Raw genomic sequence first — 17,600 nt, forward strand, 5'->3', positions numbered from 1 at the left:
TTTTTTTTTACCTTAAGGCAACCTTGGGTGTTACAAATGGCTAATATAGGGGAAAGGGAGATGGCATTAGGAAAAAAAGTTTTCTATAGAGGTCTGTTACAGTAATTAAGGTGGGACTTTTTTTACTGTTTTCTCTTTTGGAGCAGTTTCTTAATCAAGTGCCCTTGATGAGTCTGGCCTTTGTTTCTTTGATTAAATCAGGAGTCTTTAAGATCTCCTTACCTCAAGTGAAAGCCTAGTTTACATGGGTTTGAGTCACATGTTTGTGACGCTTTTAGGTCACATAGGTTTGAGTAGCGTATTGTGACCCTGAACGGGGCATATAAACTCAGAGGTTGGCGTTTTTTCCATTGGGGCTCTCACTCACTGGAAGAGTGTCATGTGTGACTTGAAGAGACTCTGGGCAGCCGTTGTTAAGAGCCCCCCCATCCCAGCTTGCAAACCCAGATGTTGAAGCTTCCCTGGTAACTATGAATTTTGATTTGAATCAGACAAGGTCTGTCTGTTGTTCATAATTTCTATTTGTATTTGCTCTGAAGTTCAGGGTCCTGAACTAAGTGAGTTATAAATGTATGTTTGATTAAAGTGAGGTTGTTAATCCCTTAAGGTTACTTTCCTTAGTAAAACAGATGAAAAGAATCTGCACTGGCAGCTCTTGTTGCTGGTCTTGTTGGGTCTTACACCTCAACAGCTGCTACTAGCAAATTGTTGCTGCAAAGTCTTTCCCCTTCCACACTTTTACTTCCATCTGGAATTTCTACCTGTCACTCACTTTAAATACCGTCTCCTCCAGGACGTTTTCCTTCATCACACCACCTAGAAATGTTCCCTCTCTGCTTCTGAATTCATATAGCCCCACTTGAAGCACTTATCTTGTACTTCCTAATAATGTCATCATATCTGAGTGCTTCCAGGTAGGAACTTGACATTCACCTATGTATTTCTCATTGTTCTTTTGCACACCATAGGAATGCAATAAAGGTATTGAGTTAAATCTTCACTTTTTCAAAGCCCCAGTGTTTTTACTTCATACATGGCAGCTACCAGACTGGTCTTCAATGACCAAATCTGCTCCTCAGAGAGGCTTGGGATACACAGCACTGGTTCCCTTACTTGTCACCCCATTTTCTCCTCAGACTCAATTAAAAATAAAAAAGGCAAATACAAAAGAGGAGAGCAGCAGACATGTTAGTTCAGAGACTTTATTGGCCTTTTCTCCGCCCAACAACCAAAACTGCACAGTACACACCATTCATTCTGTTAAAGCTGTCTTGGAGGGGGGGTGGTACAGACAGAGGTGGGAATAGAGGCAGGCAGTGGGAGGCAGTGGGTGCATGGGTGAGAACATGGAAGTGAGGGAGGAGGATGGTGGGAAGCCAGTGTGACCAAAAGTGAATGTGTTTATAAGTGTGGTAAGATGCTCATACACACTTGTATAAATGTACATAGGAATAGAGAAGGGCAGGAGGATACTACAACAGGGAAGGGAGAGCTAGGAGGTGTGATTACGGCAAAAAAGCTATATGATTTTTTTTGAATGGCATTGGGGAGAGAATATATGGGGGATTAAGAAGGAAATTGTACAGACGGGATGGGTTAGGGAGATGAGTTGGGAACAGGGAATGTGTAGAGTGGGAGTGTATGGTAGTGTCTGCATGTGGGTGTAGGGACATTTTGTAGCAAGAACAAGACAGATGGGACATATAAAAGGGACTGTACAATGTTACGTATGATACAGCATTACATATTATACAAGGCTCTTTCCCTCTTTTTGTTTTAAAAAATAAATTTACAATTAAAGAGCATTTGGTAAAAAATATATACATTCTCAAAGGAAAAGAAGCAGCAACGGCTGCCACAAAAAGGGAGAGGAGGAGCCAGATAGGAGGGCAGGGTAGTGCCAAGAAACCATGCCCAGTAGCTGCCAGGGGCCCCTGTACCCACACCCCCTCGACTCCCAACCTGGGAGGCCCATAGCGGGAGAGAAAGAGAGAGAGGTAGCAAAGGCATTGCCACACAAAGTCCATTCTCTGCCTTTAGAGCCTCCCTTTCTTGGGCGAAGAGGGTCCCCTGCCCAAGGAATGAGAAGATGGACCCACCCTAACCCTGACTGGGAGAAAGGAAAGAATAGAAACAGAGGGAGAGGCACAGATATCCATCTTCCCATCTTCTATGTGCCAGGTTCTGGGAACAGAAGGAGATTGGGGGGGGGGAGAAAATTCCCATTTCAGTGACTTGATACCCCGAAGCAAATAAAATAGGATAAAGGTGGCATTTGTCAGCAAGGACCCTTAACTCCTGACTCTGTGCCTCATTTCCCTCTTCTATACCTCCCAGGAGAAGAGGGATGAGTACACTAGGCAGCTTAAGTCTATGTTTCCCTGAGCATCTGCTGCCCTCTCACCCCCACCCAGGGATATTTTGGAAATGGGAGAGAGGGAAGGACAGAGGGAATTGTGCAGGGGCTCATGGGTATACCTCCCACCTGCTGCTGCTCCCTGCCCCCAGGGAGAGCTTCACCCACAAGCCTGGGCATGTAGGGCAGCACCTGGGGAGTGGAGTAGGAGTAGAAACACCGAAGGGGTTGGTGGGGAAGAGAGAATGAAGAAAATACCCAGGCCCCTCCCAGGGCCAGGGCTGACAAGGGTAGCACCAAACAGCAGAGATCACCTTGTACAATGCACCCCCATTTTGCTAGCTGGAGATCCCATTCCTTTCTCACAACTCCCCCAACTAACCCTGGGAAAGGGAGAGTTGTACAAAGGGGTAAGATAAAGATTTGGAAGGGGAGTCTCCTGTCATAGCAAAAAAGGGTACCAGGACCACAAGAGAAGGAGCTAGGAGGTATGGCAGATATGGAGGCTGCTGGTTTTCCCTCCATACTTCCCTTCCTATCCTACACTGCAGCGTTCCTTCCTACCTGAGGAGGTGGGGGCTGGAAATTCCATCCCCAGACTGATCCTGCTACAGGAAGTGGACAGAGGAGGAAACTGCCACCTCCTCTCACTGTCTTGGGGGTGTGATGGGAGGGTACAATTTCAGCTAGGACTAGAGGCAGGAGAGGGGGAATCTAGAAAATCAAAATTCAGGTAGCCTGGGAGGGATAGGCATAAGATCTCAGTGCAACAAAGCTGATTTCTAACCAACCCTCCAGGGAGGAGGGAGATCTGTCAGGGCAAAGAGGAGATGGGAAGAGGAGAGGGACACACGTGCAAAGTGCTTGAGTGCCAGGTGTGGGTACCAGGAGCTCCCCGAGAAGTAACCGGACTGGTACCCCCAACTCTACCACCACCCTCACTGACTATTGGCCTCCAGTTTGTAGGAGAGCTCAAAGAGCAGATTCTGGTTGTCAATGACCTGGAACTGGCGCACATAGGCCTTTGTCTGCAGGTGGTGAGGTGATGCTTCCATCTCCAGGCCTACGGGAACATCAAGGGGGTCGTCACTCCTGGTACCATCACCACCCCCCCCCACACACACACACACAAAACCAGAGTATCTGGGAGTGAGGGATGAGAGAGGTAGCTTCACTGGGGAGGAGAAAAACAAGGGCCTACATATTTAGAAGGTAAATTCCTTCATGGTGGAGAGCCAGGGAAAGTAGGGGTTGGAGAGGGTTTGGTTTGGCCTTGCCTCTGTAGACGTAGCACTCTCACTCACACATACATACAACCCAGTACCCATCTAACCCTGCTGTCACCATACTCACAGAGGGGTCGACTCCTATATTTCCGGATTGTTCTCACTTTTTCTGCCACTGAATGCTAAGGAATGAGGATGAGGGGAAAACCAGAAGGAAGCACAGTGGGTAAAAAGGCAAACACAAATGCCCTTCCTCCTTCTTTTATCCCCTTCACTTACCTACCTCCAAGGCCTGAGTTCCCTCCCTATTGAGCTCAACCTATTCCCACATTTCTAGTCTCTGAACAGCTCAAAAAAAGCATGCAAGATCCTTGACTTTAGAGTGAAAAGATAGCTGAGAGATAACAGCTCTAACTTTCTCATTTTACAAAGGAAGAAACTGAAGCCTATAGAAGGGAAATGATATGGCTCTGGTGACTAGAGCCAGTAGGATCAAATATAAACTCTGGAATTGAAAGCTCTTCTCACTACCTTTCCAAGCTCATTGATCGAAGTCTTTTCCTTCACACGCTGTACAATTCATCTTCTTACTATCTGTCCCTCATGCACAACATTCCATTTTCCATCTCCAGGTCTTTGCATGGGCAGTTATTTCCTAAGCCTGAAATGCACTTCCTCCTTCACTCCTCCCCTTAGAATCCTTAGTAGCTTCCTCCAAAGCCCAACCTAAGTTCCACCTCCATGGCCACTAGCTATGCACTAGCCAGCGTATCTTTGCCCTCTAATTTTTATCTTATTTATTTTTTATTTTGTATATATTTTGTATCCACATATATACATGCATATTATTCACCTCCCCCGCCCCCTAAAAGTAAGCTCATTGAGGACAGGGACTTTTTTTTGTCTATTTCTAGTGCCTAGCACATGCATATTATTCACCTCCCCTGCCCCCTAAAAGTAAGCTCATTGAGGACAGGGACTTTTTTTGTCTATTTCTAGTGCCTAGCACAGTGCTGTAGCATAGCAGATGATTAAAAAATGCTTGTTGATTGATAATAGCCAGCAGAGCCAGGTTCTCTGATTCCAAATCCCACTATGCTGTGCTAGATTCTCCCAAATGAGAGTGGACAGTGCGTGAATGGGAGACAGCTAGGCAGGGCTTCGGTGCCCAGAGTTAGCCTGAGAATCCTAGTAACTGGGTGTCAGATCTGTCACGTGTAGGAGGGTTGCCACGGTAATGCTGCCTTAGAGATGGGCTTGGAATCTGCCTGGCAAGCTTGGGCACTGCAAGGAAGGATATTGTCTGCTGGGCATCGCTGGTGAAGCACAATGCACCATGAGCTAGGAAGGGAAGGTGAAAGCCCAACCCCTAGTCCATTAGGAAGGGCACGTGAATGGATGGTTTGCTCACCAGCTTCTCAATGTTGACTAATCCATCCAGGAGAGTCTTGCTGCCTTCATGCAGGAATGTCAAATCTATAGGGGGAAGGAGGAAGAGAGAATCAGGTATGGATAGGAGAGCCAAAGAAAACCCTTGGAAAATCACTGTAGTGGAGACTTGAAGCAATTCAGGGTTTCTCTATACAACCGTACAACATTCTATAGTCCTCTCTAGCCTGGAAGACTTCAGATTTGGGATTGAGAATCAGGATTTCAGGCAAGGTTCCTTAACCTGCTGTCCACAGACCTCTTGGGGGTCTATGGGTAGATTCCAGAGAGTACATGAACTTGAATGGTAAAAAACATTATACTTTATATGAGTTTAATTGATTTGTTTTGCTGTCCTTTGTATTTTATTTTGTTCATTTACAAACATTCTTTCAAGAAGGAATCCATAGGTTTCACCAGACTGCCAAAGGGGTCTATGACACACACAAAAAGGTTCATAAGTCCTGGTTTCAGGTTCAGGGGATAACTTGAGAGGTTGGAGCATTGATGAAAGGTCATGAAGGGTCATGTTTGAAGGTCAGGGCTCTTCACCTTTGAGGATCAGAGGCACGAAGGGGATCACTGGTGGCTTCATCTTAGATACAACCTCTCTGTAACTTTTGTGGTTCCTGCAGGGGTCCTAGAGAATAAGAGTAATGACTAGTATTTATATACGGCTTTCAGGCTTACCTACTGTTTTAAATTTTACTTCATTTAAGCCTCACTTTAGCCCTACTGAGATAGGTAAAAATTTTGTTGACCATTCCTATCATTTTATCAGCATAAGGGGCTCAAAGACAGGAATTTTCCCTTTCAATCAACATATTCTCTTCAATTTAAAGCATTAGAGTTGCTTCAGACAGTAAATGACTTGCCCAGGGTCACACAGCCAGCAGGTATCAGAGGTGGAACTTGAAACCAAGTCTTCCTGAATCTAAGGCCAGTCCTCTATCCACCAAATGATGCCACAAATGAGGACACTCAGGCTCATTGAAAGTAACCATCCCTCAAATACAAGCTAAGTTAATGTAAGAAGAAGAATCTGAGCCCTGCTTCCAAGTCCATCTCTGTAACCACTCTACTATCAGTTGACCAGGGATCAAAGAAAGACCTGACATTACCACTAGCTAGTGCCCACTCCCTTTCTAACCTTCCTGCCTAAGTTGGTTCCCTCTCTGACTACAAGGCTGGTTTTGGGCACAGGGAAGTGGGGGGTGGTGACTGCTCTTCCAGCTCCTCACAAATACACACCTTCCTTACATCCTTTTCCATCTACTAAAAGCCTGAGTTGGTCAAGCAGCAAGAGGGTCTCTGGAATCCTAGGGAGGTGAACATATTTGTATGTATGTATGTGAGGAAGAGAAAGCAACCATACTCACCGTCAAATTCTCAAATTTTCGGAACAAGTTCTTAAATTTCCCAGGAAGTTTCTGAAGAAAAAAGTTTGAAGAAAGGAAAGGAGATGTTCAAAGAGAAGGCACTGATTTCAGGGCAGCTTTACCTGGGGAGGTGGTGGATGGAGGGGGATGACCAGTTTGCCCAGAATGTAGGCTAATGGGGTAGCAAACAAAGAAAGGGACAAGGAGATTCCAGCTTCATTTCAGTTAATACTGGCATAGGGAGAATTGCTGGGAATAAGGAAGCTAGAACCTTGAGATGGAAGAAGGGCTAGAACCCAAGGTAGAAGGGAGTTGGAAAGGTGGGAAAATCCTAGAGGGCAAGGGATATCCCCTCACCTCCCAGGTGAGCCGAAGGCGGCTGACAGCAGCATTATCCAGCCCCATAATCACAGCATAGAAAGACAACAGGTCCTGATTCTGTTTACAGCTGTTTAGAGTAAGGGTTGAGGGAATGGTGAGTAGGTTTCAGGGACCCAGACCTTTCCCAAATATAGGGCCCCCCTTCCTTGCTCTCCCAGTCAGATTTGGGGCTCACATGGCTGCAATCTTGATGAACTTCTTGAGCAGCTGTGCTCGCTTCCCGAGAGGCTCACAGAGCAGAACCTCCGTGGCTACCCAGTGGGTGACCTCACTGCACCGCTGAAGCAGAAGCTCTAGGTTGGCTGTCTCCCGTCGGCCCCGCTCCCCGTGGAACACGTAGTCCACGAACTCCAGCTAAGCCACCAGCCAGTTCGCAGGTGAAGGAGGACAGGTAGCATGGAGAAGAGTGTAGAAAAGACAAAGGGAAAGACAACAGAGTTGCGGGAGACAGAGAGAGGGTGGGTGTGATGGAGAGGACAGTGGATGGAGACATCCAAGGGAAAGGAGATAAAGGATGAACGCAGGGACATGGAGTTGAGGGCAAAGGGAAGTCAGTATAAAGGGGATGGGGGAAGACAAAAATAACATTGGTATGGTATGAGGTCTACCAGTCCTTTTCCAATTTATTTCCCAGCCTTGGTCCCCTTTCTCCCCTCAGCCATCTCTTCCATCTAGCCCTCTTCCCTTCCCCCACTTTCCAACACCCATCCCACCTCATGCACACATCTGAACAACTCCCAGTGGAAGGCAGTGAGGTGATTGGCAATATCCTCTGGCTCCACTCGGTGAATCTCTGTGTCCCCAGGGGATACCTGGATCTCCTCAGGGAGGGGCACCTGGGGGTAAAAAGCACAAGGGTGTCCTCAAGGTCGTGATCCCATGTACATGGTCTCCCATTCCCCTTGCTTAGTGGAGCAACATATTGAAGCTGGAGGTGGGGATGGGGAAGTCTTACCAGTGCTTCATAGCAGTCCCGGGTACAGGCGAACAAGTGGCTATTGATGCCCAGGGTGGTAAAGACACAATCCTCACTGGGCTGTAGCAGGACTTTCTCTGTAGGCAAAACCCAAACGCAGGCCTTTGATCCATGGTCTAGGATCTCAGAATTCCTGGTTCCTCTTCTACACCACAATCACTGAAACCTTGCCACTCTCACTACATCGGGACCAAGTCTATACCTTTTACAGAGCTCTCCCTCTCTCAGACTCAAGGAAAACATAAATAAAACTTGCATAAATAGCATAAATAAAACAACTTGAGGCCGGGGTGGGGAGGGGTTTTGAGATTGACTTTGTATATCTAGTACCTAGGATTGTGCCTGGAGCATAGTAGGAACCTGGCAAATGCTTGTTCATTTGTCTTAAATAATTTTTTTGACATCTTTTGTTTTCATAGAGGCAGCTAGGTGACATAATGCATTGAGCACTAAACCTGGAGTTAGGAAGACCTAAGTTCAAATCCTATCTCAAACACTTACTACCTGTGTGACCCTGGGCAAATCAGTTAACCTCTCTCAGCCTCAGTTTCCTCATCTATAAAATGGGATTAAACAAACCTCTCAAGGTTATTGTGAGGTTAAAATGAGATAACATATGTAAAGTGCCACGCAAATTTTAAAGCAACATGTAAATGCTAGCTTTTTCGTTTTTTTACATTGCCCAAATTTTCCCCTGTATTTCTTCCCTCAGAGGGAAATCCCATATTAACAAATGCTTGGTCAAGTGGATTGAATTGAAATCACATTGACTCAATTTCTTCCTCTGTAAGAGGATGGGGGTTGAACTAAATTACATCTTAGATCACTATCTACTTTCAGATCGTAAAATTCTAAAATGACTAGTTAAATGTCCTTTGGATATGGGGATTTATCATATGTTAGCAGCAAAAATTCCATTGGAATTTCTAGACCCCCTGACATATCATTGGATGACTCCCAACCCAAGTAAATGCCTAGGTCAGTGGCATCAAGTTCAAATAAAAATAGAGGCCACTAAACCATACTTAAGGATTCTTGTTGCTGCATATTGACTTAGAAAACTACACAGTGTATAACCAAATCAGATTACTTGCTGTCTTGTGGAGAGGAGTGGGAAGGGAGGCAGGGAGAAAAATTTGGAATTTGAAATCTTAGAAGAAATAAATGTTGAAAACTATCTTTACATGAAATTGGAAAAAATAAAATATTATTTACTAAAAAAGAAAGAAAAAAGAGAAACACATAGTAACATTATCTATGTTCTATTGTATTTTTATTTATTCTAAATATTTCCCACTTACATTTCAATCTGATTTGGGGGCACTCAAGAATGTTGTGGCCACCTAGGACACCATCTGGCCTGGGATGTACGAGTCTTATGGGTTTATATCAGACTTATCTGAGTTTCTAAAATAACGATAATAATCCCTTTTGCATTTGTAGCACCCTTTTCCCTTTTTTTCCTTCAAAGCACTTCTCTCATTTTCATACTTTGAGTACCTTTTCAAGGAAGAGGGGTAGGGAGGAATGAGGATTATTCTCCCCATGTTACAGACAGAAAAGTTGAGGCTATGAAGACACAGCAGGCTTAATGTGTTGTTACTACCCTGGAAGTAGGGCTCCCTTCCGGTGGCTTCAGCCTCGAAGGCAAAGAACTCCCTAAATACCCAGACAGAAAGCAACCTGCCTAAGGTAACTCAGAGAACGAGATGGAACTGGACCCCAGGTCTCCTGACTCTCATAAGCCCTATTTATTCACTTCTGTTCCAGAGAGCCAAGTCCATCTCAGTAAGGATACTTTCCCTATCTGGAATCCCCAGCTACATACATTCTTGCAACTCTGTCTCACCCCCATGCCTCTCTCACCTCCTGAAGATGCCACAGCCACAAGGATGAGGGAATCTTCACGCCCCGATGACTCCTCTGAGTATTGCAGCTTCTCTGACACTGAACCCAGGATATCTTGCACTGAGGCTGATAGGCGGCTTCGGATTGTCACATATGAGTGGTCGGGCATGTAGACCCTGCAGAAGACTGAAAGGAAGAGGCAGAGAAGGGTGGCTGGTTAGAGCAGAACACAGTGACAACATCCAGTTCTCACTGCCTCCTCACCCTTTGCTACCTAGGCATTACATCTTTGGCAGCTGAGAGAAGGTATGATGGCACTGTGGTAAAAGGCAAGTCCATTTTTATCGCTTTTCATTGGGAACTATCTCACTGCATTCATGAGGCAGACTGAGGTATGATATGAAGCTAGATATAAGGGAGAGGGGTGACTAGGGAAGAGAAAAAAGTATGGGTATAGGATTTGAGAGATTCCCCAGGGACCCAAAGAAACCCCATTAGCAGGCTCCAAGACCTAGAGTGACTCCTCAAAAGTACCCCAGAGAAACCCAGTGGAGATCCTAGGCATGGAACATACAACCCTTCAGGGATCCCTACTCTCCCCACCCGCTCCCACACACATAGCACTTACTCTCATCTGAGCCCCGGAAAGCCACCCGAGTTTGCAGACAGGAGTCTATTCGGCGGAAGTGACGAAAGAGTGGCTTCACTTGCTTGCTGGGTGGTTGGCTCTCTTCTGGAATCCTGGTACCAGGTATAGCAGGCATCAGTGGGCACTGCCCCAGGAGAGGGTGCACCAAGCATCAGCCAGCAGAGACACCAGTCTAGGGGGTTGTGGCCAAATAGGCATTGGGCTCTGTAGCGGCTTGGAGGAAGCAGGCTATACCCTTCTAGGTGGGGTGATGGGGTGAAGGAGGTGGTGCTGGTATAACTGATAATGCCAGGCCTCTTGGGTCACTATTTCAAATAAATATTGACCTATCATTTAAGTCCCAAGTTAAATGCTACCTCCTCTAGGAAGTCTTCTCTGTGCTAGCCTCTGAAATTCTGTAGATCTTACTATTACTACCTGTATCTTATGGCACTTTTCATGTACTACCTGGTAGTTTATGTACGTGTCTTATCTTCCCCCAACTAGACTGTAAGCTCCTTGAGGGCAGGAGAAATGTGTTTATCTTTGTATCTCCTCTGTCCCTCCCCCAACAACACACACAGGCCCTGAACATAGCAGGTATTCAGTAAGAATCTGCTCGATATTCATTGCGTCCAAAGCTGATATATATGGAAGACAGGAAGGAAATAGTCTTGGGTATAGGAAACCCAGTTTCCCCCTCAGGGAAAATTGAGCGATGCCCATTTTCTCCCTCCCCCTTATTCCAACCCTCACTTAAGTTCTACTGTCTCCACCAGCTGGTGTAGTCTCAGGGTGTCCTCTCGGAGATCCTGGTAGAGGGACTCATCTTTCATGATCAGCAGATACAGATCCTGGGGGAAAGGGGAATGCAACACTTCAAGGACAAGGCTAGGACCACCGTGCCTAAACCCAACCTCCTTTCCTAAATTGGACCAGCTCTATCTCACACAGAAGTGTCTGGGGAGAGAAAAGGCCATGGAACCACTTAGAGTGAAAGGCTTTGGCACAGTGTGTGTATTGTATGTGTTTGTCTGGGGGTGGGGGGATTCTATGTCTTCTCAAGTTTCATGACTATTCCAAGCTCATGCGTATGAGCATTTTTTTTCCCAAGTATTTCTTTTCCTTGAGCTAAAAGAGTATTTCTTCAATAGAAATATTCTCCCTTCCTCAGAGACCCAGTATCCTTTACCGTACTTCCAAGTGGGGTGGCACCCACCTTAATGATTCGACCAGCGCACTCTTCCTCCTGCAGTAATCCTTGGTACGTCTCCAGAAAGTGGAGGAGCACAGCCAAGCATGCCTGTTTCCGGCCTAGCCCCTCAGCACCATCTGACTGAACAAAGCTGACCCTAAAGTCAAGGAAAATGGTACTACAAGACCAGACCAGGGGGTCTACCCCTTCCTATCTTAGATTCCTTGCCCACCCATCAATAAACTAAGGACTGGGGAGAAGAGGATAGATAATTAACTTCATAGTCCTCCTACCCCTTGCCTTGGGTCTTGGTGGGTGGGAAAGAAAGGGGGTCAGAAGAGGGCCCCTTCACTTGGGGCCAGGATATCCTACCTTCCCTAACCTCAGTAACTTGCTCAGGGTAGGGAGGAGGCATTCCCAGTTTTTACACCATCCAGTCACTACCAATTTGAGTTCCACTGCAGACTGCCCGGACTCCACCCACCTCACTTAGGAATTCACTTAGATCAGGGGCTCTTCACCTGTTTTTTGGTACAGACTCCTTTGGAAGTCTAGTGAAGCCTTTGGCCTTTTCTCAGAATAATGGTTTTCAATAACTGAAGGAAATGTTAAATTTCAGTTAGATGTTAATTCAAAAGAAAGAAGTCATTTTTTTTCAGGGAACTCTATCCCCAGAACCCTTGGAATGCCTCAGAGGGAACCTCTGACAGCCCAGCTCCTGGTGACAAAATCTCCAACAGGCTAGCTGGTGCCTCATTGCTTAGAGCAGACCCTAAAATGACATACCAGGTGGTCCAATATTTATAGCAAACCCACAATAACCCAGCAGGTGGCCTGATAGTAACCGTAGTGACTTTTTGGTGTTGGGGAAGTGCCCCAATGACATGCAGCATGCCTTCCTCTGGCTGGCTGAGAACTGCTTCCAGACCCTCCCCAAAACTCCCAAAGAAAGGATATTACTGGTACAGCTCCTGCAGGAAGCGCTCAGTAGGGAGGAAGAGCGAGTGAGTGAGGACAAAATCATCCAGCAGAATGTCTGTACAGAGATTGGCAGGGCAGCTGTCAGAAAGGCACCGCCTGGCCCAGGAATGCCCGAGACTAAGAATGCTATCAGCTTGGTGCTGCCCCACCTGCCAGGGGGCCAAGCTCTCCCTCTCCACCGCTGCCCCCCCACCCTAGGTCAGAGCCCCCGACACCTGCCTGAACATGTTGGGCACACCAAGTCACATGAACACTATTGCCTGCTGCTCCAAGGGCAGGGTTAGTAATCACTGCAGTGGCTGGGGGAGGAAGGGGGGAGGGCTATGGCACCTTCGTTTACTTCTCCTACAAAGCATTTCCCAACTAACTCTTCCACTCATTTCCCATGAAGCCTGTTAGGGGAATAAGAAGTCAGAGACGGTCCTGGGAATGAGATACAATCTAACCTTCTCTAAGCCATAGAAACCCCCACCAGTACCAAGAAAAGGAATCTCTGGACCAGAAAGACCCCATGGATGGAACTTGAGTGAAAAGGGAGGGAACAGAATGACTGGCTAGCAGTTATGTAGTGCTTTCTTTACACATGCTATCTTACTGACCCTCACAACAACGCTGTGAAGTAGATTTTACTCTTATCTCCATTTTATAGCTGGGGAAATTGAGGCAGAGAAAGGTGAAGTGTTTGAGGTCATACAACTAATAAGTGTCTGAGGAAGAATTTGAACTCAGGTCTTCCTGGCTTGAAGTATAGCATTCCAGCCATTGTACCAGCTAGCTTCTTTAAAATACCAACTCACTGTCTTTCTCTTCTATCTCCTTCCATCCCTCCTCCCCCTCCTACACTTCAAAAACATCTTCCAGTCATAGGCAGGCAGGCTAGGACCAGCCCTGTACAAGAGGCAGAGGCAGGAGTCTGCCTGGCCTCTTTGATCCCAAAGCACTGAGTAGAAGTCCCATTGCCTCTGGGTGCCATAGAAGGGAAGGGTTAATGAGGGAGGGGAGGAGGAGTGGCCATTCTTCCTCCCCAACCTAGGCCTGGCTCAGCCAGTCAACCAGGTACAAGGTCGCCCTGACTTGCAGCCAGTTTGGGGGTAGGGCAGGGCCACTTGGCACACAGACAGGAAGCAGGGAGGGAGCCAAGTGTCCTAGCTGGGGCAGGTTCAGGGTGGGTCTTCAGACATTGCTCTAGGGAGAAATCAACCCATAATATGGCTCCTGGAATACCCATACAGTGGCCCTTGGTCTTAGCTGCTGGGCCAAGGTCTCTAGGACAAGCAGAGTCATAGAATCAAAGCTGTTAGGGTCCGTAAAGATCTAGTCTCATTTTAATTCAAGAAACATTTATTAAATTCCTACTGTCTTTCTGGCACTGTGCTGGGTTCTGAGGATAGAAAGAGAGGCTCAGGAAGCCAAAGGCCTCTTTTTTCACACTGCCTTAAGCTCCACAGTGAGTTGGTAAGAGAGCCAGGAGTGGAATTGGGCCTCTTAACTCCTCAGTACAGTGTTTTTTGTACTGCACTCTCAGAATTTCATTGAGCTGAATAATGACCCCTCAAAGACCCTGAGGACTAGGAAGTCTCTGTTGATTTACACAGGTGCTCACCTCATTGCTGCTCCTCCCCAAATAACCCAGGATGGTTATAGCACTGAGGACTAAAGAACCCAGGAGAGTCGTATATCAGGTTGGGGGTCCTCTACACCTCCCCTTTCCCCCATCATGTTAAAGCTGCTACAGCAGCCACCCCTCCATGACATACTGGTTTATCTTTCCCCAACTCCCTCCCTCCTATAGATCTGCAGAGCTCATGCTTGGCTGCCATGATCCCCTACTATTTTGCTGTCTTCTCGCCTCCAATACATACATACTCTGAGGAATTAGCCTGACTGGAGGCCCAGAGCCAAAGGGTACAGACCAATACAGTGTCTGTTGGCCAGGTTCAGGTGTCAGAAAAAAAAAAGTCAGCATCTCCTCCCTTTCCTACCTCAGTGGCCCTAGCTACCCTGATGAACTCTGTGAGAAAATGAAGGCTTCTCTAGGACAGATACCAGAACAGCATAACATTCCATCCATACTGTTCGATTTGTAAGGGAACCAGGGAGAGAGAAATAGAGAACAGCATATACATGGGGTGGGGGCTATAGTTTGCTGTCTCTCTGCAAAAGAGGATGTGTCATATACATGCATACAGGGTGTGTGGCGTAGGCGAGAAGTTGCAGTTAGGGGAGCTATGTGTCTCTCTGATATTTTTCTAATTAAATCAAAAAGGTGTCAGCTCTCTGGGGCATCTACAACCTGAGCCAAAAGGAGGGGATTTAGGTGTCCAGGAAATCTAGGAAAGGAATTACACTCCCCCTACTTGGGGTCCCCTGGGAAAGAATGAAGGGAGGGAGGAGTCTGATGCTTCTTCATTCCTTTTCCCATATTCCTGATTCCCTTCCTTATTTTCTGGACTTCCTTTTACCTGCCAGAAGGCTTCTTTACTTAACCCAATGCCACCCTGGGTTTTCCACCCCAGTGACCTAACACCCTATTGTTTCTGGGGCCTCAGTTTCCTAAACTGTTATTAGAGGTAGGGGTGGTAGGAAGAACACCATAATTAGTCAAATAAAGACTTCCTTGGGTATATTTATATTAATGAGGCTTTATGCAGAGCCCTGGGACTTGGGGAGAATGGAATCAACTGGAGAGGTCCATTTGGCACCCTAAGCCTCCCACTTACATACCACCCATGTCCGTAAGCAAGTCCATCTCCCCACCTTCTTATCTACATCAATGAGGATACCTTTGTCCACCTTTCAGGCTGCTCCGTCATCACTTATGACCATCTGACAGTGACCATCCAAAGTCACAGCCCTAAGCCTCAGCTCTGGGAGTTGCTAGACTGAGCTATGAATTCCTTGGTGAAGTTCACTTCCAAGGGGGTCTTCTTTTTTTCTGGGGCTTGCATCAGCCTGATTCCCACTTCTCAAGTCCCACCCTAAATGGCATTTTTAGATGCTAGGCCCCAGTTCCGGGGTGGGGGTGAGGATGACTCAAAATCAAGGACTCCTAAGGCTCTGCAGATGGAATGCCTCAGTGGAAGACGGAGGCTAGGTTCTGAATGCCACTGGGGTGATAACCAGGTAGGAAGGGATCAGACCCTTATCTTAAATAACCAGAGTAGGCCAAGTGTGAAGGAACACAGGTAGAGGCATGCCAACTTCCCTTGTCCAGGAACACACCATACAATCTTCCTGTTAACCCCCCACCCCCACCCCCCAAAAAACAATATGCCCAAGGTAACTGATACCCTCATACCCCCATTCATAATACATCCTGAGGCTTCACTCTAACTAGGGATGTTCTCCCTCCCCCTGCCTCTTCCCCGCCAGCCAAAGGATGAAGAAGAGAAGGACACATATTCCCCCTTCCTTTCCCCAGCCTCAGGACTGGTGCAGTAGTAGCCTCGGCCAGTTACTTACCTGAGGTCCCGCTGTCCCTGGGAGCCCCTCCAGCCAGCCGCTCTAGGATTCGGTTCAGCAGATGCTCGGGCTGGTCGAGGGCCCCCAGAGGAAGCCAAGGAGGTGGAGTGAGGGGCTCTCCTGGGGACAGCTCGTCAGATGAGTAGGAGGAAGGGGAGCGAAGAGGCCCCCCTACTCCAAGTGGGCCGGGCCCCGGTGCTTCATCCAGCTGCAACCAGCAGGGTCCCCCTCCAACTGGCTCCCCAGCGGTTCTTCCAGGTTCTCCCTCTTCTTCCTCCGTAGGAGGCTCCAGCCCGGGTTCGGCCGGGGGTTCCCGGAGAAAAGAAGGGAGCAGCAAGCGAGATACACTTTGGCGTCTCTGCAACTGGCGGGGTCCCCCCACTGGGCCACTGCCTCCCGCAGGCCCTCCTCCCCCTCCGCCCCCAGGCCCGCCACACCCCCCAGTACCCCCTCCGGGTCCTGTTCCTACAGCCCGCCCAGCCAGCTGCGACGTCTGTTTCTTCAAAAATTTTTCCAGCGGCTTCATACCCCAACCCCCCCGCCCCCGCCGGGACCGCCGGGAGGACCCAGGTGTCCGGGCCGCGGGCGGGGGGTAGCGCAGGGATGCTTAGAACCGAAGTGGGGCAGATCGAAGGGTTGTGTCAGGCGCCGAGACCAGGGAGCAGAGGTACCCGCGGCTGGTTGGCAGCTGGCTGGAGTCCAATGTCCAGTACCCCCAGGAGATGCCAGCAGGAAGAGAGACAAGCTCTCAGCAGCCCCCCATGCCTCTTCAAATGGTACCGGGCCCAGGAGGGTGGCCCGGGTGTGGATCCGGTGCCCCCTAGCTCGTGGGCCCCGGGGCCAGGCTGCTGCAGCAGAGGCGGCAGGCGTATAGCAAGAGCCGAGGACACCGAGGAGGAGGCGGCGACGGCTGTGCTCCCGGCCCCGGGAAGGTGGCAGAGCTGAGGCCACGCCCCCTCGAGCCGAGACCCATCCCTGTTCCCTCCCAGGTTCGGCCTCCATTCTTGGACCCGCCCACGGGCTGCGCTGGGCCAAGATGTGGCCCCTTGGAGAGATCTGGGACTGAAGTGGGGTCAATGCGGACAAGAATAGACGTTTAGAAATAATTGGGGGGGGGGGTTAGCATGGTACACTACAGAGGCCACAGTCTGTCCCTTTCCCAACCTAGACCCGTGGGTGATCTGTGGTATACACATCTATTCAACTCTCCTCTAGCTCTATTCCTCCAGGACGGATAACACTGGATATTGTCGTCTCCGTCCCTATTTTCTACTTTCAAGAGTATGCGCCTTAGGAAAACTGGCATGGGCAGGTTCTATCGCCACTCCACACCCTCCCGTCTGAGAATGCTGTGTGCAATAATCTCTTGGCTGTGTTGGTGCTGTCCAGCAGTAGGGCAGGGTACAATGGGGTGGTGCCTGCTTGCTCTCTCAGAAGCTTTACAGGATACAATAAGGTGGTGCCTGGTTGCCCTCTCCAGGGTGGATACGAGCAGATGAACAAGTTTTGGCAGGTCAGGCTAGGTAAGGAGAAGCAGCAGCAGCCAGGTGGAAGAGACCAACAGTTCAAAGGCACCTGGGCGCAACTGGCAATAGGATCTGGGATTCTGAATATCAGCGAGGAGTACCTGTGTGTAGCTGGCAGCAGCAGCTGAGGGCACAGAATTGGGAACACCCGTTAGTTATCAGGCAGAAGGGACTGTCTGGACACTGCAGTCTTGCACTCTAATTGGTTCCATAA

The 17,600-nt window shown here is 48.2% G+C and overlaps 1 protein-coding gene across 1 annotated transcript; it reads right to left on the reverse strand.

Annotated features, from left to right (window-relative positions):
* Positions 1-1,221: 1,221 nt before the first annotated feature.
* RAPGEFL1 (Rap guanine nucleotide exchange factor like 1) lies at positions 1,222-16,386 on the reverse strand. Its single transcript, XM_036753275.1, has 15 exons — positions 15,861-16,386; positions 12,378-12,453; positions 11,442-11,574; positions 10,979-11,076; positions 10,223-10,335; positions 9,613-9,780; positions 7,726-7,823; positions 7,484-7,606; positions 6,946-7,124; positions 6,747-6,837; positions 6,390-6,440; positions 5,563-5,650; positions 4,994-5,058; positions 3,710-3,764; positions 1,222-3,419 (listed from the first exon to the last, which is right to left on the reverse strand). The coding sequence occupies exons 1-15, from the start codon at positions 16,384-16,386 to the stop codon at positions 3,295-3,297; spliced, it is 1,989 nt and encodes a 662-aa protein (XP_036609170.1). The 3' UTR covers positions 1,222-3,294.
* Positions 16,387-17,600: the final 1,214 nt, after the last annotated feature.

This window comes from Trichosurus vulpecula, chromosome 4, assembly GCF_011100635.1.
Source record: "Trichosurus vulpecula isolate mTriVul1 chromosome 4, mTriVul1.pri, whole genome shotgun sequence".
Taxonomy (NCBI): Eukaryota; Metazoa; Chordata; class Mammalia; order Diprotodontia; family Phalangeridae; genus Trichosurus; species Trichosurus vulpecula.

Bases quoted from the DNA above. Each gene is read 5' to 3' on its own strand.
- RAPGEFL1 (XM_036753275.1), bottom strand. From the start codon at position 16,386: ATGAAGCCGCTGGAAAAATTTTTGAAGAAACAGACGTCGCAGCTGGCT. The intron at 12,454-15,860 runs GTAAGTAACTGG...ATCTCTGTACAG, and splicing joins CAGGGACAGCGGGACCTCAG to ACATTCTGCTGGATGATTTT. The intron at 11,575-12,377 runs GTAATATCCTTT...CCTTGACTTTAG, and splicing joins TTCCTGCAGGAGCTGTACCA to GGTCAGCTTTGTTCAGTCAG.